This window comes from Tachyglossus aculeatus, chromosome 23, assembly GCF_015852505.1.
Source record: "Tachyglossus aculeatus isolate mTacAcu1 chromosome 23, mTacAcu1.pri, whole genome shotgun sequence".
Taxonomy (NCBI): Eukaryota; Metazoa; Chordata; class Mammalia; order Monotremata; family Tachyglossidae; genus Tachyglossus; species Tachyglossus aculeatus.
The window spans coordinates 40365862-40388687 of NC_052088.1; the positions used below are offsets into that span (position 1 = coordinate 40365862).

The following is a 22826-nucleotide window of genomic DNA, read 5'->3' on the forward strand; positions in this document are numbered from 1 at the left end:
TGTGGGCAGGGATTGTTTCCACTAACTCTCTTGTATTGACCCCATTAATGGTATTTATTGAGCGCTTACTGTGAGCAGAATACTGTACTAAGCACTTGGGAGAGTATAATGCAACAGAGTCGGTAGACTCGTTCCCTGCCCACAATGAGTTTACAGTCTGGCTTTCAGTCTGCAGTCTTAGTACAGTATTCTGTACACGTTAAGCATTCACACGTCATTGATTGATTATTGATGGCGTTTAGAAGCATTCTTTACCTTCGTCTCTGCTGGGGCATGATGGCTTATGATGGTGACAAAGTTGTTTTGTTTCAGTCAAGTCTTGCACTCAGCGCAGCTCAGATCCAGTTCCCACAGGCCCTCCCTATTCACCGTCTCTCCCTCGGTACTGACTAGTGCCAAGTAGTTGGTAGAACCCTGTCTGTTTGATCTTCACAACATCGTTTAAGTCTGCCCTTTCTTCTCCATCCAAACTGCCGCTACATTAATCCAAGTATTTAATCCTCTCCCACCTTAGTTACTGTATCAGCCTCCTTGCTGACCTCCCTGCCTCCTGTCTCTCCCCACTCCAGTCCATATTTTACTCTGCTGCCCGGATCATTTTTCTACAAAAACGTTGAGTCCATGTTTCCCCACTCCTCAAGAAACTCCAGTAGTTGCTCATCCAACTCCGCTTCAAACAAAAACTCTTCATCTTTGACTTTAAAGCACTCATTCTTTCATTGTCGTATTTATTGAGCGCTTACTCTGTGCAGAGCACTGTACTAGCGCTTGGGAAGTACAAGTCGGCAACATATAAAGACGGTCCCTACCAACAACTGGCTCACAGTCTAGAAGGGGGAGACAGACAACAAGACAAAGCATGTGGACAGGTGTCAAACTGGTCAGAATAAATAGAATTATAGCTAATGCACATCATTAACAAAATAAATACAAAAGTAAATATGTACAAGTAAAATAGAGTAATAAATCTGTACAAATATATATACAAGTGCTGTGGGGAGGGGAAGGAGGTAGGGCAGGGGGGGTGATGGGGAGGAGGAGAGGAAAAAGGGGGCTCAGTCTGAGAAGGCCTCCTGGAGGAGGTGAGCTCTCTGTTGGGCTTTGAAGGGAGGAAGAGAGTTAGTTTGGTGGATATGTGGAGGGAAGGCATTCCAGGCCAGGGGAAGGACGTGGGCCGGGAATCGACAGCGGGCCAGGTGAGAACGAGGCCCAGTGAGGAGGTTAGTTGCGGCAGAGGAGCGGAGGGTGTGGGCTGGACTGGAGAATGAGAGAAAAGAGGTGAGGTAGGAGGGGGCAAGGTGATGGACAGCCTTGAAGCCGAGAGTGAGGAGTTTTTGCTTGATTCGTAGGTTGACAGGCAACCACTGGAGTTTTTTGAGGAGGAGAGTGACGTGCCCAGAGCATGTCAATCACTCAATCACCTTACCCCCTCCTATCTCACCTTTCAACTCTTCAACTACAACCCAGCCCTCATACTTCACTCCTCTAATGCTAATTTTCTTACTATACTTCAATCTCGTCTGTCTCGCCACTGACCTCTCGCTCTCGTCCTGTCTCTGGCTTGGAACACCCTCCCTCCTCATATCTGAAAGATGGTTACTCTCCCTCACCTTACTGAAAGCCCATCTCCTCCAAGAGGCCTTCCCCGACTAAACCCTCCTTTCCTCTTCTCTACTCCCTTCTGCGTCACCCTGACTTGCTCCCTTTATTCAACCCCCTTTCCCAGTCCCAGAACACTTATCAATCAATCAATCAATCAGTCGTATTTATTGAGCGCTTACTGTGTGCAGAGCACTGTACTAAGCGCTTGGGAAGTACAAGTTGGCAACATATAGAGACAGTCCCTACCCAACAGTGGGCTCACAGTCTAAAAGACTTATGTCCATATCTGTAATTTATCCATTTATATTAATGTCTGTCTCCTCCTCTAGACTGTAAGCCAGATGTGGGCAGGGAATGTGTCTGTTTTTATTGCTGGATCATACTTTACCAAGTGCTTAGGACGAGTGCTCTGTGTACGGTAAGCGCTTAGTAAATACAATCGACTGAATGATTGACTGACTGGTCCTTAGTAACCAGGTCTTTCACCTCAGCTCTGGTCATTACCATCAGTCCTAATCGCAAAATGGATACCACCTCAACAGGGAGATGGATGGAGGCAGCAGAAAGGGTAGAGTGAGACATTTACTGATAAGTGCATGCGGGCACTGGGCCCAAACCTTCCAGGAGTCATTGGTCCTGTGTGTTTATAGAGTACCCTCTGATCCTGCCCACTCAAGAGAAACCCACTGTGGGCCAGGATCACTAAAGAGTCACACCTTAGATGGGGACGGGTTGGAGGTTGTTCTTTCTCAGGGCATTTTTCTTTGAGTTAGTTGGCCAGGCGAAGGCACTAGAAGGGTGAAATGGGCAACTGGACCACCTTGGACACCTGAATTCAAATGGGAAGGAGCAGCAGCAGCAGTGCCACCAAAAATCAAGGAAATTCCATTTTCTCTTTTGACAGTTTCGTCCATTGAGAGGCTCACACCCCCATAGGCTTGAGCAGCAGTGATAGTAGTAGGGAGCAGTAAAGTATATGCTGAGCACCCATCGGGTGCAATGCACTGTACTAAGCACGCTGACATTAAGCCTCACTTAAATTGGTGCCGCATTAAGCGTTTGTTTCCTTAAGCTTCTCTATGGCTGAAAGCAAAGCTGAGGCCTCCAAGAAGGTTGTGGTTCTTTAATTCTTAAGTTCTAGCCGTAATGGTGTTGGTAGCTTTGGAAAATCCAAATCCAGGCTTTACAAGGGGGACTCAGCAGTTCAGGAGTAGGGGGGCCAGCGGTGCATGAGTCTCTAGTTGGAGGTTGGGGGGAGAAAGGAAGGGGGAGAGCACTGGCTGCAATTTATTATTATTATTATTATTACTATTATTAGACAATGAAAAATGGGTAGGAGGGAGGGATCCTTGGAGTGGCAGTTTCCGGTCAAACATTCTAGTGATCTCATAAAGAGTGAGGCATATATGATTGCCTGCTCCAAATAATTGTTTTTTATGGTATTAAGCCATTTGTTAAGGTTGTTTTATGGTGTTTGTATGCCAGTAAGTTTTGGGGTAATGCTTACTATGCGGCAAGCACTGTTCTAAGCAGTGGGGTAGATACAAGTTAATCAGATCGGACACAGTTCATGTCCCCTGAGTGGCTCATAGTCTTGATGCCCATTTTACAGATGAGGTAACTGAGCCACAGAGAAGTGAAGTGACCTGCCCAAGGTCACACAGCAGGTAATTGACGGAGAAGCGATTAGATACCTGTATATATGTATACCTGTATATATGTATATATGTTTGTACATGTTTGTTACTCTATTTATTTATTTATTTATTTATTTATTTTACTTGTACATATCCCTTTTATACTGTGAGCCCACTGTTGGGTAGGGACTGTCTCTATGTGTTGCCGATTTGTATTTCCCAAGCGCTTAGTACAGTGCTCTGCACATAGTAAGCGCTCAATAAATACAATTGATGATGATTAGGAATCCAGTGCCTGAGTGCTAGGCTGTTGGAAGCAACGGGGCCTATTGGAAAGTGTCCAGGCTTGAACCTTCAGTTTCCTCATCTGAAAAATTCATTCATTCAATCGTACTTATTGAGTGCTTACTGTGTGCAGAGTACTGTACTAAGCGCTTAGCACTGTACTGAGAAAAAGGGAAATTAAGACTGTGAGCCCTGTGTAGGACATTGACTATGTCTGACCTGATTATCTTGTGCTTAGTACATTACTTGGAACATAATAAGAATGTATTAGTAATAGTAATCAATCAATCAATCGTATTTATTGAGCGCTTACTGTGTGCAGAACACTGTACTAAGCGCTTGGGAAGTACAAGTTGGCAACATATAGAGACAGTCCCTACCCAACAGTGGGCTCACAGTCTAAAAGGGGGAGACAGAAAACAAAACCAAACATACTAACAAAATAAAATAAATAGAATAGATACGTACTAGTAAAATAAATAAATAGAGTAATAAATATGTACAAACATATATACATATATAATATATAATATTGCGCCGACTTCACAGCTCCTGGGAAAGGAGCCCAGTGGATCTCCTGTTGGCAGCCACCAAGCTGAAGGGACCTCTCTACAGCTCCCTGGGCCTACGACTCATAGTTATTCATCTAAATGGGTGCTTTGTTTTGTAAAATCCAGCTAACTGCTCTGAAAGGGAACCCAGATGAGAAAAAAACACTACAGTGTTTTCACATGTGTCTTATCTTGCTGGTGCGGAATGAATCCACCGCAAAATAAATAGCTGCAGTCTGTCTTTGCTATTTTTATCTTGTAATCACCCAAGGAGAATAGAATTGCAAGGTGTTTGCCCTTTGTCCTTCAAGCCAAGAATGTATTTCTTCCTCTGTAGAAACATAAAATGTTTTTTTTTTTTAATTTAAAAATTCGGAGATGCATCTTCATGACTAACTTTTGTTCAGCTTTTTTCATAGAGAAAAGTGCTTAGTTCAGTGTTCTGCACACAGAAAGCACTCAATAAATGCCATTGATTGATTGGAGGCAGCCCACTGGAGATTAAGACTGTGAGGCCCTTGCAGGATGGGGACTTTGTCCAATCCGCTTTGCTTATATCCATCCCCGCATTTAGTAATAATAATAATAGTATTTGTTAAACACTTATGTGCCAAGCACTGTTCTAAGCACTGGGGCGGGGGGGACACAAGGTAATCAAGTTGTCCCGTGTGGGGCTCACAGTCTTAATCCCCATTTTGCAGATGAGGTAACTGAGGCCCAGAGAAGTAAAGTGACTTACGCAAAGTCACACAGCTGACAAGTGGCGGAGCCAGGATTAGAACTCATGACCTCTGACTCCTAAGCCCATGCTCTTTCCACTGAGTCACGCTGCTTCTCTGCCTGGCACATAATAAGTACTTAACAAATACCACAATTAATTAAGCCCACTTTCATTTCCGAAAGCCCTGATTGACCCGGTGGCTACCAGAAACTCCTTCCACTGGCCACAATCGTGAGCCTCTTTCGGACTCTGTCTTCCAGGAGCTGTACAGCGGCAGCCGTGACTGCAACGTCCTGGCTTGGGTGCCCGTGCTCCGCGAGCCAGTCCCCGATGAAGACAGTGATAAGGTGGGCATGATTTCATCTGTCTCCACTGCCCGGCAATTGCAGACGCTTTCAGCTCGGTCCACTGATCGGTATCATTGTGTGGTCGTGTAAAGGATTTGCACCTAGATATGGTGCTAAAAACCATCAGGGATTTTTAAGTGGTCCAACTGAGAGGAGACCCCTTGGCGTGGATGTGTCACACCCTCCATTCTGCCAGCATTTGTGGGCACAGGCCAGGCTGGATGTGCCATTTAGGAACCGGGATTGTCCGAAGATATGTTTGGGTCGCGTGCTGCATCCAGGGAAGGTAGGGTTCGCAGACATGCCGCGTCAAATATGATAATAATAATAATGATGACATTTGGTAAGTGCTTACTATGTGCAAAGCACTGTTCTAAGCGCTGGGGGTATACAAGGTGATCAGGTTGTCCCACGTGGGGCTCACAGTCTTAATCCCCATTTTACAGATGAGGGAACTGAGGCTCAGAGAAGTTAAGTGACTTGTCCAAGGTCACACAGCGGACATGTGGCGGAGCCGGGATTCGAACCCATGACCTCTGACTCCAAAGCCCGGGCTCTTTCCACTGAGCCACGCTGCTTCTCTTATGGCCAGTAGTAGTTTGGCGAGCACTCTGCCTGGGCTCCGGGAGAAACTGGGTGTTCTAGGAAACTCACTTCTCCACCAGCGCCAAGAGAGTGACCTGGCTTGGGGCTTCCTGCTGTTCCTTGCCTCTGCCTCCCTTGGGAGTTCTGCGTGGCAGATGCCAAGAGATGGCTCGGGGACCTCCCAGACTGCCAGAGCCTAGTCCACAGAGGCGAGAGGGGCAACGGCCCCTAGGCTTACTCATCCCAGCTGTCTCTGACCAGTCTGGAGAGTTTCCAATCAGGGGTGGGGTGGCCCAAAATGGCACCACTCTGGCCTACTGCTTCACTGAAGGCTGTCTCCTGCTACTCCTCATTCCCTCCTCCATTCCTGCTCTTCTCTCTCCCCCACGCCCAAACAGAAAAATGGGCACATCTCCATCTGAGACCTGTCTGGGCATTTCTCAGTGGACTCTGGGCTGAGGCATGAGTGTGCTGATGGGGAGGGAGGACAGAGTCGCCTTTGGGGAACACTGGACCACTCACGGCTCTGAGACTTCAGGACTGGGAAGCTGCATGAAGGAATTGATTGTAGCACATTGGACAGAACATTAACTTGGATTGGGGGCTTGTAAAACCCCAGCCCCATCTCACGTAACTGGGAAAAGTACCCACTTTTCATTATGAGTGCATGGGCCAATGGGGCAAAGGGATTTTATGGTGGGATGAGGACTGGGATAGGGGCAGGCTTCAAAGAACTTAGAGACCACAGCTGCCATTTTGCATCTTTCCAAATCTGATTTGAAACTGTCAGGTGTTGTCAGAGAGCTAGGGCGGTCGAGGAGTCTGTTTCTTGGCTGAGGAGGCCTCGCTTCCCTCATCCCCGTGGACTGGGCCCCTTGGTAACTGGCGCATATTATCACGGAGTCTCTTGCAGTGGGGTGGAGGAGTCGGGAGACCTGGGTTTAGTCCTACCTCAGCCACTGGCTTGTTGTGTGACCTTGGGTAAGTCAGAGGACCTTGGATCTAATCTGTCTCTGCCGGAGAGGGGAAAAAAGAAGAAAAATCCAATATGTCAGGAGTGGAGGGTTGTATCAGAAATTGCAGCATTTAATGGTCTGCCCCACGAGCGTCTAAAGGCATCCTGGGTAGAAAATGGGAAAATGCAGTCGTTTGATTATTCTATTAGTAACCAAATGTTATGCCAACCATGTTCTAATGTAGTTTAGGGTGTGACTTGAGCACACTCTGAGGATCTCTGTGTTTCAGTCAGTCAGTGTGCCTCTTCTGCCCTTCTAGTTTGTTCCTAGGTAGCTGCTAATTTTCAGCAGGCCCATCCGGACATTTCCCTTGCCCACTCCCCAACATTGCGGTTTTGCACACACGGTCTCACATTCATGGGCAGGTGGACAGGGTGGAGAGGAGAGCAGGACTTAATTTGTAATAATAATGATGGCATTGATTAAGTGCTTACTATGTGCAAAGCACTGTTCTAAGCACTGGGGAGGATACAAAGTGATTAGGTTGTCCCACGTGGGGCTCACAGACTTCATCCCCATTTTACAGATGAGGGAACTGAGGCACAGAGAAGTCAAGTAACTTGCCCAAAGTCACACAGCTGACAAGTGGTGGAGCCGGGATTTGAACCCATGACCTCTGACTCCAAAGCCCGGGCTCTTTCCACTGAGCCACGCTGCTTCTCTAACGCTTAGAATGTGAACCCCGGGGCTCTGATAACTGCAGAAAATAGCAAGGATTGCCTTAGAATTCCAGTTGGTTTTAGTCTGGGGGCTGGGAATGCCTCATTAGTTTTTACTGGCACTTGAGTGGCATTGTAATGGCAGTCTTGAAAGTCTCTGGTGGTGTAAAATGAGGTATTTTTTTTTCTTTGCCCTAACAGATTTGGGGTCTTACCATAATTTTCAGGTATTCGTACGTGATTTTCTAACAGTCACAGAATATTGAGTGACTTGTAAGTTTTTAAATCCAGAAATGCCAGTTGTAGTCATTTTTGAGGGAGTAGACAATAGAATTGTTTATTCCCATTAGGGATTTGTGTTTTTTGTCCTCTTAGATGTCATTGAGATTGTACCTCTGATTCCTTTGTTGCATTTTCAAAGTTATTGTTAAGTGCTTATTGCTGCATAGAATTGTGACTTTATTTCAGAATCAAACTGTGGGTGTTTTTTCACGGGTTGGAGTCACTTGAACTTGTGCGGACCAGGGGGAGTTCAGAAAGCCACGATCGTGGCCGTAACCCAGGAGATTTGGGGGCTGGGGCTCAGCCCAGAGAGGCCCAGGGGAGCCAAGGTGTGTCCTCCCTGGGGCCCCTCGCTCTAGTTTGACTGGCAGCCCTGGAGCCTGACGGGGCTTAGCTACCTGAACATTGCCACATCTTCCAAGTCTCCCTGAGTGGTGGCTGGAAGGAGAATATGAATGTACAACTCTGCCCTCCGGGCCTGTGAACTCATTATGGGTAGGGAACGTGTCTACCAACTCTTTTGCATTGGACCCTCCCAAGTGTTTAGTACAGGGCTCTGCACATAGTAAGCGCTCGATAAATGCCATTGATTGATAACTACGATGGCTTGCCAGCCCACCAGAGTTCAAGCCATATCTGCTGGGTCACCATCAGTGGTATTTATTGGGCACTTATTGTGTTCAGAGCACTGAATTAAGTTGTTGGGAGACTCCAGTACAACAGAGTTGATGTGTTCTCTGCCCACAGTGAGCTAGAGGGGTCTAGAGTGGTCTCCAGTGAGGCCTGTGTTTACCTCTGTTGACCCTTTGGTGACTTAACTCTAGGCTGAGGAAACTACAGAGAGCTGAAGTACACAACTTTATTCCCTTATGGCTTCAAGGAATCTTGGAGCCAGCAAGTCTAATGCTCCCTGGCACCTTAGTTAAACAGAACAAAGCCATGGGTGGCTCTGCTCAACCTAAGGAAGTCATCCATTTAAGCACATTTTAAAAATGTAAAGCTCGATTTGCTTTACACCCTAAACTGTAAGCTCATTGTGGGCAGGTAACGTAATAATAATAATGCTATTTGTTAAGCACTTCCTATGTGCCAAGCACTGTTCCGAGCACTGGGGGAGATGCAAGGTAATCAGCTTGTCCCACATGGGGCTTATAATCTGAATCCCCACTTTATAGATGAGGTAACTGAAGCACAGAGAAGTTGTGACTTGTCCAAAGTCACACAGCTGACAAGTGGCAGAGTCGGGATTGGAACCCACGACCTTTGACTCCCAAGCCTGGGGTCTAAGCCACACTGCTTGCTCTCCTAAGTGCTTAGTACAGTGCTCTGCACACTGTAAACTGCACAATAAATACCATTGATTTTACCCTGATTCATTGTACACTGCCTATTCACAGGATGTATTTCAAGTTGAGAAGCAGCATTGATCTAGTGGAAGAAAGCACAGGTCTGAGAGGCAGAGGACCTGGGTTCTAATCCCAGCTCTGCCACCTGCTTGCTGTGTGGCCTCACTTCCCTCATCTGTAAAATGGGGACTCATTACTACTCTGTTTCCTACGTACTGTGAGCCTGCCCCTTGGGGGACAGGGACTGTGTCGGACCTGATTGTCTTGTATCTAACCCAGCACTTAGTTCAGTGCTCGGCACATAGTAAGAGCTTAATCAATTGGTGGTATTTATTGTGCGCTTACCATGTGCAGTGCACTGTACTAAGTGCTTGGGGGAGCACAATACAGCAGCATTAGCTTAACACATACAAAACAGTCTTCTAGACTGTGAGCCCACTCTTCTGGACTGTGAGCCCACTGTTGGGTAGGGACCGTCTCTATATGTTGCCAACTTGGACTTCCCAAGCGCTCAGTACAGTGCTCTGCACCCAGTAAGTGCTCAATAAAAATGATTGAATGAATACAAAAACCAATCCTAATGATGATGATGATATTGTTAATAAATCTATAAGCCTCTCTGAGCCCCCATTTCTTCATCTGGGAAATGGAGATGGCAGTACCGCACTCTCTCTACTTCACAGGAGCATTACAAGAATGGCATTGAAATGACGGATCCAGCAGTGGCATTTATATTGGGTATAGAGCACAGTACAAAGCGCTTGGAGAGAAAGAACCAGACTCAAAAGGGTGGTCCCTGTCTTCAGGGGGCTTAGGATCAATGAAAGGGCATGAGGAAAAAGAAAAGGGCTCAGCCAGTTGAACAAATTATTCTGATGATAAGGATAAAAGGTGCAGTCATCATCATCATCATCAATCGTATTTATTGAGTGCTTACTGTGTGCAGAGCACTGTACTAAGCGCTTGGGAAGTACAAGTTGGCAACACATAGAGACAGTTCCTACCCAGCAGTGGGCTCACAGGCTAAAAGGGGGAGACAGAGAACAAAACCAAACATACTAACAAAATAAAATAAATAGAATAGATATGTACAAGTAAAATAGAGTAATAAATATGTACAAACATATATGCATATGTGCAGGTGCTGTGGGGAAGGGAAGGAGGCAAGATGGAGAGGGGGACGAAGGGGAGAGGAAGGAAGGGGCTCAGTCTGGGAAGGCCTCCTGGAGGAGGTGAGCTCCCAGTAGGGCCTTGAGCTCTCAGTCATTGTATGGAGTTATCATCGTGATGGAGTGCTTATCGGTATGGCACTGTCTTAGGGCCCCGCACAGGGCGAACGGAAGGGCCCTGAGCTGTGAGACCCGAAGATGGGTAATGCTGGAGGCCGGCGGGCAGACAAGTGGTCGACCAAGCTCGGAACCGGGGTGAGACGGGGGAACCGCCAACCATCAAAGGTGCGAGTCATGCGGAGCCAGGGCTGCTCGGGGCAGGTGGGAGGGGTTGAGGGCTCTGAGGTTTGTGGCAAGATGGAACCCGTGGGTAGTCATCCTCTCTCCAACTTGCTTAGAGAAGACTTCATGGCCAGCAGGTGGAATTTCAGGAACTGTTTGAACAGAAGAAGGGGAGGATGCTGATGAGCTAGAGTGAGGAGGCTGCCCCAAGTGAGGGACCAGGACGGACCATAGACCTAGCCCATATTTTTTTTTCCTTAATGGTACTTGTTAGGCACTTGCTATGTGTCAAACACTGTTCTAAGTGCTGGGGTAGACACTTAGACTGAGCCCCTTCCTTCCTCTCCCCCTCGTCCCCCTCTCCATCCCCCCCATCTTACCTCCTTCCCTTCCCCACAGCACCTGTATATATGTATATATGTTTGTACATATTTATTACTCTATTTATTTTACTTGTACATATCTATTCTATTTATTTTATTTTGTTACTATGTTTGGCCTTGTTCTCTGTCTCCCCCTTTTAGACTGTGAGCCCACTGTTGGGTAGGGACTGTCTCTAGATGTTGCCACCTTGTACTTCCCAAGTGCTTAGTACAGTGCTCTGCACACAGTAAGCGCTCAATAAACACGATTGATGATGTTGATGAGGTTAATCGGGTTGAACCCAGTCTCTTTTCCTCATGGAGCTAACAGTCACTGTAGGACGGAGTAGGATTTAATCCCCATTTTACAGATGAGGAAGTAGAGGCACTGAGAAGTGAAGTGACTTGCCCAAGGTCACACAACAAGAAAGTGGTGGAGCCGGGATTAGAACCCAGGTCCTCTGAACTCCCAGGCCTGTGCTCTTCCTTCTAGGCCATACTGCTCCTCATGTCCTTTCGTATATTTTCATGTCCTTGTTAAATATAGCGAAGTGGGTCTTGTTTGAAAGAAACTGATCTGTCTCGCTTTCCCAGTTATTCTATTTGGATGCCTGGGTCGTAGAAAAGTCAGACGGGAGTCACCTGCCCCCTTCCTCTTCCTTTTGACAGACCAGTGTGGGGCACCCCCACCCCCCAACTCAGCGAGGACATTATTCTGTTGGGCCGACTGGTATCATCATCATCATCATCATCAATCGTATTTATTGAGCGCTTACTGTGTGCAGAGCACTGTACTAAGCGCTTGGGAAGTACAAGTTGGCAACATATAGAGACAGTCCCTACCCAACAGTGGGCTCACAGTCTAAAAGGGGGAGACAGAGAACAAAACCAAACATACTAACAAAATAAAATAAATAGAATAGATATGTACAAGTAAAAGAAATAGAGTAATAAATATGTACAAACATATATACATATATACAGATGCTGTGGGGAAGGGAAGGAGGTAAGATGGGGGGATGGAGAGGAGGACGAGGGGGAGAGGAAGGAAGGGGCCCAGTGTGGGAAGGCCTCCTGGAGGAGGTGAGCTCTCAGTAGGGCCTTGAAGGGAGGAAGAGAGCTAGCTTGGCAGATGGGCAGAGGGAGGTCATACCAGGTCCTCTGTATCATCTTGCTTTAATTGAATTTGTCTCAGTGGACAACCCTCGCCCCCAAAACAGTTTGTTAGCCCTGCCCCATTAAAATCATCCCCTCACTTTTCCCCTCCGCCTTTTCTAATAAGAAAATAACAGTGATGGTATTTGTTAAGCACTTACCGGTCTAAGCACTGGGGTAGATACAAGCTAATCAGGCCGGACACAGTCCCTGTCTCACAAGGGGCTCACGGTCTTAATCCCCATTTTACAGATGAGGTAACTGAGGCACAGAGAAGTTGTGAATTGCCCGAGGTCACACAGCAGACATGCGACAGAGCTGGGATTAGAAGCCAGGGCCTTCTGACTCCCAGACTTGTCCGCTAAAGAGAGGCCCCAATTCCTTCAGCACTTGCCCGTGGGCTCCTGGCTCTCGGATCATTGCGGTAGCTCTTCTCCGACTGGGAATTCTTTCAAGTGTGAGGCCACAACTTGCCTCAGGACTCACACAGGCTCAGTGGAGAGCTTGCTTCCTCATTCTTTCTTGCCCGGCGTCTCCCTGTTGTTGTTTCCCTGGACTGAGCCCTTTTAACTTATCAGTCAGTCAATCCACAGCCCTTACTGAGTGCCTCCTGGATTTAGGGCACTGCGCTAAGCTTGGGAGAGTACAGTAGGATTAGCAGACACTATTCCTGCCCTCAAGGAGCTTACACGTGTGCCCGGAAGCGGTAAATGGTATTCAGTCATGGGGTTTCCGCATCAGCGTTAGTGGTTTTGAGATGGTTTTGTTGTGATTTTTTTTCTGTCCCTCTGTGACAGTTTCTTCATCGCCTCAATGGAGCCATTGCTCATTTTAAATCTCCGCTTGCTCTGAATATGTGTCTTGTGGGGGTTTTTTGGACGTTGTTGAAATTTTTGTGTCTGTGTCATTGATTGTTTCTTAGTGTTCTAACCTCATTAGGTTTTGTTTGTTTTTTACTACTTTTTTCCTGGGCAGCTTTTCCCAGTCAGCGTCATCTGTAAATCTAGTTAACATGCTGCTTACCCTTCTGTTCCGCATCTTTAATTAAGATGTTAAGTAAGACTTCGTCTGGTCCCTCTACTGAACAGTTCCTCCAATCTCGCTGGTTGCCAGGATCACTTGGTCCTTCAGGAAACTTCCAGCTGTGACTGGATGCCTTTGGAGTGTCCCTGCTAAATGACGGCTGTGTGACTTTGGGCAAGTCACTTCACTTCTCTGCGCCTCAGTTACCTCATCTGTAAAGTGGGGATTAAGACTGTGAGCCCCATGAGGGACAACCTGATCACCTTGTAAGCTCCCCAGCGCTTAGAACAGTGCTTTGCACATAGTAAGTACTTAATAAATGCTATCATCATCATCATGTGACAGTGTTAGGGCACAATGGCTCCGGGCCAGCCTGTTTGATTGCAAGTGTTTTCTTGTTCTGGTGCCTTCTGCGCCCGCAAGATGTTTCCCCTTGTGATGATCGCTTCTGCTGCCCTTATTAAAAGTTCAAGCTAGATTTATCAGGGAGGAATTAATCACAATTTTTTCCTACTGAAAACGAGTCCTTTTTCTCAGCTGAGGGGCCCTCCAGTCTCCTGGTATCCCAGGCTCTGCTCTATATTTTGGTCTTCACTATGAAGTTGCACGTTCCTTTGCTTGTAAATCGCCCACAGCCCGGGTCTCGTCTGGATTTTTAACATAAATGCCATCCGGGCGGCAGATAGTGAGTTAGAACGGAAGCTTCTCGAGAGCCTCTACCCTTTCTGCCATGCCTGGCCATAACAAGTGACTCCATGGTAGCCAGTGATGCTTGGAGACGTTGTGTGTGTTAGCCAAACCACGGTGCTTCCTGAAACAGCAAGATCAAGGACCGTCATCTTTTTTTTTTTTTTGAGAAAAATGTAATTTTAAGAAGCCAATGTGTGACTCAAGTGCCTAACCCCATGTTGTCGTTGTTAATGGTATTTGTGGAGCACTTTCTATGTTCCATGCACTGCTCTAAGTGCTGGGATAGGTATAAGGTAGTCAGGTAGGTCGCAGTCCCTGTCCCGCATGGGGCTTGCGGTCGTAACTTAGTGGAAAGAGCAAGGGCTTGGGAGGTTGTGGATTCTAATCCCAGCTCCACCACTGTCAGCTGTGTGACTTTGGGCTAGTCACTTAACTTCTCTGTGCCTCAGTTATCTGTAAAATGGGGATTAAGACTGTGAACCCCACGTGGGACAACCAGGTTATCATCATCAATCGTATTTATTGAGCGCTTACTGTGTGCAGAGCACTGTACTAAGCGCTTGGGAAGTACAAGTTGGCAACATATAGAGACAGTCCCTACCCAGCAGTGGGCTCACAGTCTAAAAGATTACCTTGTATCTACCCCGGTGCTTAGAACATAGTAAGCACTTAACAAATACCATCATTATTATTAATCCCCATTTTACAGATTAGGTTACTGAGGCCCAGAAAAGTGAAGTGTACCAATTTATTACTCTATTTTACTTGTACATATTTACTATTCTATTTATTTTGTTAATGATGTGCATCTAGCTTTACTTCTGTTTATTCTGTTGACTTGACACCTGTCCACATGTTTTGTTTTGTCGACTCTCTCCCCCTTCTAGACTGTGAGCCTGTTGTTGGGTAGGGACCATCTCTATATGTTGCCAACTTGTACTTCCCAAGCGCTTAGTACACTGTTCTGCACACAGGAAGCGCTCAATAAATGCAATTGAATGAATGAATGAATGAATGAAGTGACTTGCCCAAGGTCACAGAAGAGACAAGGGGCAGAGCCAGAATTAGAACTCAGGTCCATCTGATTCCCAGGCCCAGGTTCTATCTTAGAGAAGCAGCACGGCTCAGTGGAAAGAGCCCGGGCTTTGGAGTCAGAGGTCATGGATTCGAATCCCAGCTCCGCCACATGTCTGCTGTGTGTCCTTGGGCAAGTCACTTAATTTCTTTGAGCCTCAGTTACCTCATCTGTAAAATGGGGATGAAGATTGTGAGCCCCACGTGGGACAACTTGATCACCTTGTATCTACCCCAGCGCTTAGAACAGTGCTTTGCACAGAGTAAGCGCTTAACAAATACCAACATTATTATTATTATTAAGTGGCGGAGGCAGAAACCCCATGACTGAATACCATTTACCACTTCCGTGCACACATGTAAGCTCCTTGAGGGCAGGAATAGTGTCTGCTAATCCTACTGTACTCTCCCAAGCTTAGCGCAGTGCCCTAAACCCAGGAGGCGCTCAGTAAGGGCTGTGGATAGATTGACTGATAAGTTAAAAGTGCTCGGTCCAGGGAAACAACAACAGGGAGACGCCGAGCAAGAAAGAATCATCATCATCATCAGTCGTATTTATTGAGCGCTTACTGTGTGCAGAGCACTGTACTAAGCACTTGGGAAGTACAAGTTGGCAACATATAGAGACAGTCCCTACCCAACAGTGGGCTCACAGTCTAAAAGAAAGCACTGTTCTAAGTGCTGTGGGCGGGGGGGATACAAGGTGATCAGGTTATCCCATGTGGGGCTCACAGTCTTCATCCCCATTTTACAGATGAGGGAACTGAGGCTCAGAGAAGTGAAGTGACTTGCCCAAGGTCACACAGCAGACGTGGTGGAGCTGGGATTCGAACCCATGACCTCTGACTCCAAAGCCCGGGCTCTTCCCCACTGAGCCACGCTGCTTCTCTATAATAATGGCATTTATTAAGCGCTTACTATGTGCAAAGCACTGTTCTAAGCACTGGGGAGGTTACAGGGTGATCAGGTTGTCCCACGGGGGGCTCACAGTCTTCATCCCCATTTTACAGATGAGGTCACTGAGGCCCAGGGAAGTGAAGTGACTTGCCCAAAGTCACACAGCTGACAATTGGCAGAGCCGGGATTCGAACCCGTGACCTCTGACTCCAAAGCCCGGGCTCTTTCCACTGAGCCATGGTGTTGCTTCCAAAGAATGAAAGAAAGAATGAGGAAGCAAGCTCTCCACTGAGCCTGTGTGAGTCCTGAGGCAAGTTGTGGCCCTCACACTTGAAAGAATTCCCAGTCGGAGAAGAGCTACCGCAATGATCCCAGAGCCAGGAGCCCATGGGCGAGTGCTGAAGGAATTGGGGCCTCGCTTTAGCGCTTAGAACAGTGCTTTGCACATACTAAGTGCTTAACAAATTCCATCATTATTGTTATTATTATTATTATCCACTAGATCACACTGCTTCTCTATGAACCCACTCAGATACCCAGAAAACTCCACTTCCAGATGGCAACCGCTGAATTTGCTTTCTCCACCTCCTGTCGGCTCCTGGTGCATTTTTAACGCTCGCCTTTGAATGACGTGCTAGAAACGGGGTTTCTTGGTGCCCTTGGGAAGCTTCTGGGGCTCCTCTCACCATGGTCCCAGCAGATTGGTTTTCTAAGGGTTTGACTCTGGGTAAAGGCATAGTGTTTTTTTGATGCTGCACTGAGAGGTACAGGAATAAAATTGGAGAAAAGCCCTTCTATCTTCCAAAACTGATTAGTACACTTTGCTGAAAAATGCAGTTTTTCCATTATCACTGCTTGGGGGTTATTTGCCGTTGCATCCTGTGCTTTTAATTCTGTGTTAGTAAACTGAAATCCAGAGCATAGTATGCAACAAATAGAAACAAAACAGTGTGTTTTTTCTGTGGTTTAGGTTGTTGCCACCTCATGCAGTAGTAGCGTGGGATCTGTGTTTGGCTTAAGGACCATTAAAATCACACCAGCTACTGAAAAATAGCCCATGGTCTGAAAGTGGAGCAGCTAAAAATGTTCCCTGGCCTTTCCCATCCCTATAGGCAGTACCACTCGCCTCCTTGTTTCATAAACTCACAGCCTCAGCACTATCCTCTTTTTTTACTGTGATATTTTTTTAATGGCATTTATTAAGCACTTACTATGTGCAAAGCACTGTTCTAAGCGCTATTTGCAAAGTGTCTGCTATGTGCCGGGCACTGTACTAAGTACAGGGGTAGATACAAGTTAATCAGGTTGGACACAGTCCCTGTCCCACATAAGGCTCACGGTTTTAATCCCCATTTCACAGATGAGGAAACTGAGGCACAGAGAAGCTCTGTGGCTGGAGTTCTGAGCCTTCAGGGAAAGCCCGCATGGCTGAGTTTCCGGCCGGTGCCCAGCCCAGTGCCCTGCCCGCCACTCGCAGCCCCCGACCTCCGTCTCGGTGGGTTTGCTTGGGTTGGATCCGTTGTCACGTCCTGCCATGTATTAAGTGACCAAATTTCCTACTCCGGAAAGCACAACAGAGTCAAAGAATGTAGTTTAGTGACCTATAATAATCGTAATATTTGTTAAGCTCTTACTATGTGCTAAGCACTGTTCTAAGCGCTGGGGTAGATACAAGGTAATCAGATTGCCCCAAGTGGGGCTCACAGTCTTAATCCCCATTTTGCAGATGAGGGAACTGAGGCACAGAGAAGTGAATTGACTTGCCCAAGGTCACACAGCAGACAAGTGGTGGAACCAGGATTAGAACCCATGTCCTCGGACTCCGAGGCCCATGCCCTTGCCACTAAGCTGCGCTGGTTCTCTATTTTACATATTTTACATTATTATTTATTAACTGCACCCACTGTGTTGAGACTACCTCATAAATAGTCCATCCGAGTTATTATAGGGAAAATATCTTTAAATAGTGGAAGAAGAGCATGCCAGATGAAAACCATCAGAAATAAATTAAAAGGAAATCTACTGTGACTTGTGTATAAAAAAGGATATTGGAAGAAAATTAAACTGCTTAATTTAGCAAAAAGCTGCATCCCTCTGATGGTTTTTGTTGATTTCCCAGTTTCTCAATTACCTTTGCATTTCCAAAGGTGAAACTGCTCTTAGAGTGCTTGAGCCCACTCTTCTAGACTGTGAGCCCACTGTTGGGTAGAGACAGTCTCAATATGTTGCCAACTTGTACTTCCCAAGCGCTTAGTACAGTGCTCTGCACACAGTAAGCGCTCAATAAATACGATTGATTGATTGTAGACATTGCTTGTAGGAAAGCAGCAAAGTCAAGGGGAGAGGGGACTAGGGACAAAAAAAAATCAATCGAGTTTGGTGGATTCTTTTCACTTGAGCTTTTAAAACTTAGTTTCTTGCCAATGGATTCTTAAATCCCTTCTCATGAGTTTTACATCAATGTCAGTCAATCGTATTTATTGAGCGCTTACTGAGTGCAGAGCACTGTACTAAGCGCTTGGGAAGTACAAGTTGGCAACATATAGAGACAGTCCCTACCCAACAGCGGGCTCACAGTCTAAAAGACATCTTATTTTCCTGAGTTTCTTCCGCAACGGTGGGTGGTCTCTCTGCCCGGGAACAATGGCTGAGCCCCCGTCCTGTGGCTTGAAGACGGAGACCCCGCGGGTGGGCGTTGATTACAGTGCTAGTGGTTTGCGCGGTGCCCCTCGCGCTCTCCTTCCGGCCTGTGGTGTTCCGCCGCTGGGACCCAGAGCACCTGAGCAGCTGAGGGAGGGGGACAAGGGGCCAATCAATCAATCAATCATATTTATTGAGGGCTTACTGTGTGCAGAGCACTGTACTGAGCGCTTGGGAAGTCCAAGTTGGCAACATATACAGACAGTCCCTACCCAACAGTGGGCTCACAGTCTAAAAGGGGGAGACAGAGAACAAAACCAAGCAGACTAACAAAATAAAATAAATAGAATAGATATGTACAAGTAAAATAAATCAATAAATAGAGTAATGAATATGTACAAACATATATACAGGTGCTGTGGGGAAGGGAAGGAGGTAAGATGAGGGGGATGGAGAGGGGGACGAGGGGGAGAGGAAAGAAGGGGCTCAGTCTGGGAAGCTAGGCCTTTTCTGTAGGCCCCTGAGAGGCGTGGGTTCACATCAGTACTGCCCACCGCACCGCAAGGCCTAGTTGACAGAGCCCAGGCCTGGGATTCAGAAGGACCTGGGTTCTAATTCTGACTCTGCCACTTGTCTGCTGTGTGAGCTTGGGGCAATAATTAATAATAATAATGGCATTTATTAAGCGCTTACTATGTGCAAAGCACGGTTCTAAGCTCTGGAAGTCATAAGCAGCGTGGCTCAGTGGAAAGAGCCCAGGCTTTGGAGTCAGAGGTCAAGGGTTCAAATCCCGGCTCCACCAGTTGTCAGCTGTGTGACTTTGGGCAAGCCACTTCACTTCTCTGGGCCTCAGTTACCTCATCTGGAAAATGGGGATTGACTGTGAGCCCCACGTGGGATCACCTGATCACCTTGTAACCTCCCCAGTGCTTAGAACAGTGCTTTGCACATAGTAAGCGCTTAATAAATGCCATCATTATTATTATTATTATTATTATTACTTCTCTGGGCCTCAATTATACCTAACGTGTAAAATGAGGTTTACGACTGAGAGCCCCATGTGGGACATGGACTGTGTCCAACCTGATTTCATTCACTCAGTCATATGTATTGAGGGCTTACTGTGTGCAGAGCACTGTACTAAGCGCTTGGGAAGTACAAGTTAGCAACATATGGAGACGGTCCCTACCCAACAGCAGGCTCACAGTAGAAGTCTGATTACCACAGTCTGATTACCTCATGTCTACCCCAACCGCTTAGAACAGTGCCTGGACCTTAGTAAATGCTTAACAAATATCAGAAAAAAAAAGGATTCTTACTGAGAAGTTTGTTGGACTGAATGAATTCCCCCCGGCATTTGTGCTGTCAGTGCCCTTTGCCTGGACTGTCATTCAGTCGTATTTATTAAGTGCTTACTGTATGAAGAGCACCTCTCCTTCCCCTCTTCTCTCCCCCTCCTCTCAATCAACCAGTCAAAAGTATTTATTGAGTACTTATTATTATTAATTATTATTATTATTTTGGTATTTGTTATTATGGTATGTATATGGTATGGTATTATTATGGTATTTGGTACTTACTATGTGCCAAGCACTGTTCTAAGCACTGGGATAGATACAGTGCCGACAGGTTGGACACAGTTTCTGTTCCACATGGGGCTCACCGTCTCAATCCCCATTTTCCACGAGGTAACAGACACACAGAAGTGAAGTGACTTTCCAAAGGTCCCACAGCAGACCGTGGCGGAGCCGGGATTAGAACCCCTGACCTCTGTCTTGCCACTAGACCACGCTGCTTCTCTGCTGTATAAACAGCACTGAACCAAGAGCTTAAACTGTACCTCTTCTCTGCCCTTTCTCTCTCTCCTCCTCCTCCCTCCTCTTTGACTCCCTGGATCCCTAGACACCCCCCGGCCCCCAGCCAACAGGACCACCCCACCACAAAGTTCCCCCGCCCCCCCCATAACACACAGCTGACTGACCGGCGACAGGGAGGTGGAGCTGCTCAGGCAGACCACTGTCCATGCGGGAGTCGGACGCTTTTCTTGCGTTGGTCACCAGCCATGACCTCTTCTGGGAGCCCCCACCCGTTCATCTTTGTCCAGCAAGGCTCCAGTGCTGCTGCCCACCCTCCTTTTGGAAGGTAGGGTTGCCGCCTTGCTGCCTTTGGAAGCTTTGGGCGCCTCACTGCCCTGCTAGGAGGAGACATCAAACCTGCCTGCTGCGTCTTTGGATTCCCTTCTCATCTTCCAGGGTCCTGGCTTCTTTTAGAAGAAAGCTGTTGGCCTTTCCCAAATGAGACTGTATCGATGAGCACGCAACATTTCGTGAGCTCAAAATGGACCTGAAGCCGTGTGTGTGTGTGTGTGTGTGTGTGATAGAGAGAGAGAGACATACATATACAAACCTCATTCTAGCCCTTCCTCTCTTTGAGGCAGGCTGAGGCCAAAGGCCCTTTGAAAGCCATGTCAGGGACAGCCCAAACAGTGTGGGAAAATCTGTGACCCCACTATGGAGCGGGCAGCAAAATCGGTCTTCCTAAACAGAGAGCGATATTTCAACATTTCCAGGCAAGAAAGGAGCTTGGAGGCCACTCTTTTCCTGCCACTGGCTTGGGCTCATGCTAATCTTGAGTTGTGGGGTGGGAGCTGGGTATGGAGCCCTGGTGTGAGTTTCTGCTGCCTCTTTGTTTTCCTTAAAATGTGCTGGTGAATTGGGGAATGGCACCATGCCTGGGCTCCGTGGCCGGCGGGCATCACACGTGCTCTTGAATTCCTTTTCCAGCATTTCCTTTGATGCAACAAAAATGTTCTGAAGCAGCAAATTACCATCTTACCTCCTCTCTCCTAGGCCCTCCCGCGATCACAGGTGAATCCAGCTTTTGAAGATGCTTGGAGCAGTACGGATGAAGAAGGGTGAACTTCAGCCCCCCGGCAAACAAAGGGCTGATCTCTCTTCTGCCGATGATGGCCCAGGCGAGGGCCTGTGTTCCGGGAGCCTTTGGAAGCTTTGGGCACCTCGCTGCCCTGCTGGGAGGAGACATCAAACCTGTCTGCTGCGTCTTTGGATTCCCTTCTCGTCTTCCGAGGCCCTGGCTTCTTTTAGAAGAAAGCTGTTGGCCTTTCCCAAATGAGACTGTATCGATGAGCACGCAACATTTCGTGAGCTCAAAATGGACCTGAAGCCGTGTGTGTTTGTGTGTGTGTGTGAGTGAGAGAGAGAGAGAGAGAGAGAGAGAGTGAGAGAGAGAGACATATACAGAGACATAGACACTTCTTTTGAATTGAGGAAAGCCACATTCCCAGAGTAGGATGAGATTGAGAAGTGAGACTCTTTCCAGGATTACTGGAATTGTGGTTTTGTCTGTGAATGATTATTTTTAAGGCTTTCATTCTCTGTTTATGTTGGGCATTTTGAAAAATAAATTATGCAGTCTACAAGGTTGTCATGGGCATTAGGGATCTGGTGAGGTCTTCCTAAAGATGGAAGGGCACTGGAGGTGCGGGGCTCTACCCCACATAGCAGGCCACCACCACCTGGATGCCAAGCGTGAAAACTCCCAGAGGGCAGGGGCGGCATCTCCCAGGCCTTCATTTTGGGCACATTGGTGAATGAGCAAGTGAGCACCCCATGGTGGCCAGGCCAAGCCTTTGGGGTTGAAATTATGCCCACCTTCCCACTGGCCCATGTGCATGGCAGGAACTGTGAAATTGGCATGGTGCTTAGCATGTTAGGCACTGGGATGAGGCATGGAGTCACGGGCCAGGGCAACTTGATTCGGTTTTCACACCCCCAACCCTGAGCCGGCCCCCAGTCTCAAGGCATTGTTAGGGGGGAAGGCTGAGCGAAAGAAGGGTCCTCACATCCTCTGGCACAACTGGGATTGGGTTCCCCTGAGGTTGATGGTAAATCGGGGGTGAAAGGAAGGGAGCTGGAAAGGAACTCGGCATTGGACCAAGGTGGCACTGGGTGAGATATGGGCTGAGCGGCTGGAACCGGGCAGAGAGGAGAGCACGGCGATCGCTTGGAGGGGGGCTGCTCCCCTGAGGATCCTGGCTTCGGAACTTCTCCTTGGGCATCCTGCCGACACCTCAGGTGTAACGTCTGAAACAAAGCTCCTCATCTTCCCACCCAAACCCTGTCCTTCCCTTGGCTTGCCCATCGCCGTAGACAGCACCACCATCCTCACTGTCTCACGAGTCTGTGAGTCCCGTGTGGGACAGGCACTGGGTCCAACCCCATCAACTAATATCTATCTACCTCAGTACTTACAATAGTGCTTGACACAAAGTCGTTACTACAATAATACTAGTACTTATACAAGCCCATAACTCTGGCATTAACCTCAATTCATTCGATTAATCTCTCTCTTTCAATCCTCATATTCAGTTTCACCAAATCCTGTCAGTTCCTCACATCGCTAGAATCCATCGTTTTCTGTCCATCCAAACAACTACCACATTGATCCAAACGCTTATCCTTTCCTGCCTTGACCGTGGCATCA

The 22826-nt window shown here is 47.3% G+C and overlaps 1 protein-coding gene across 1 annotated transcript in view; it reads left to right on the forward strand.

Annotated features, from left to right (window-relative positions):
* The window catches only part of ERCC8 (ERCC excision repair 8, CSA ubiquitin ligase complex subunit), a 54495-nt gene extending 32941 nt beyond the window's left edge, over nucleotides 1-21554 (forward strand). Inside the window, exons 11-12 of the mRNA XM_038765922.1 lie at nucleotides 5057-5143; nucleotides 21173-21554. Coding sequence (XP_038621850.1) covers nucleotides 5057-5143; nucleotides 21173-21241 — 156 coding nt within the window. The 3' untranslated portion in view covers nucleotides 21242-21554. The remainder of the gene's footprint in view (nucleotides 1-5056; nucleotides 5144-21172) is intronic.
* The last annotated feature ends 1272 nt before the right edge of the window (nucleotides 21555-22826 follow it).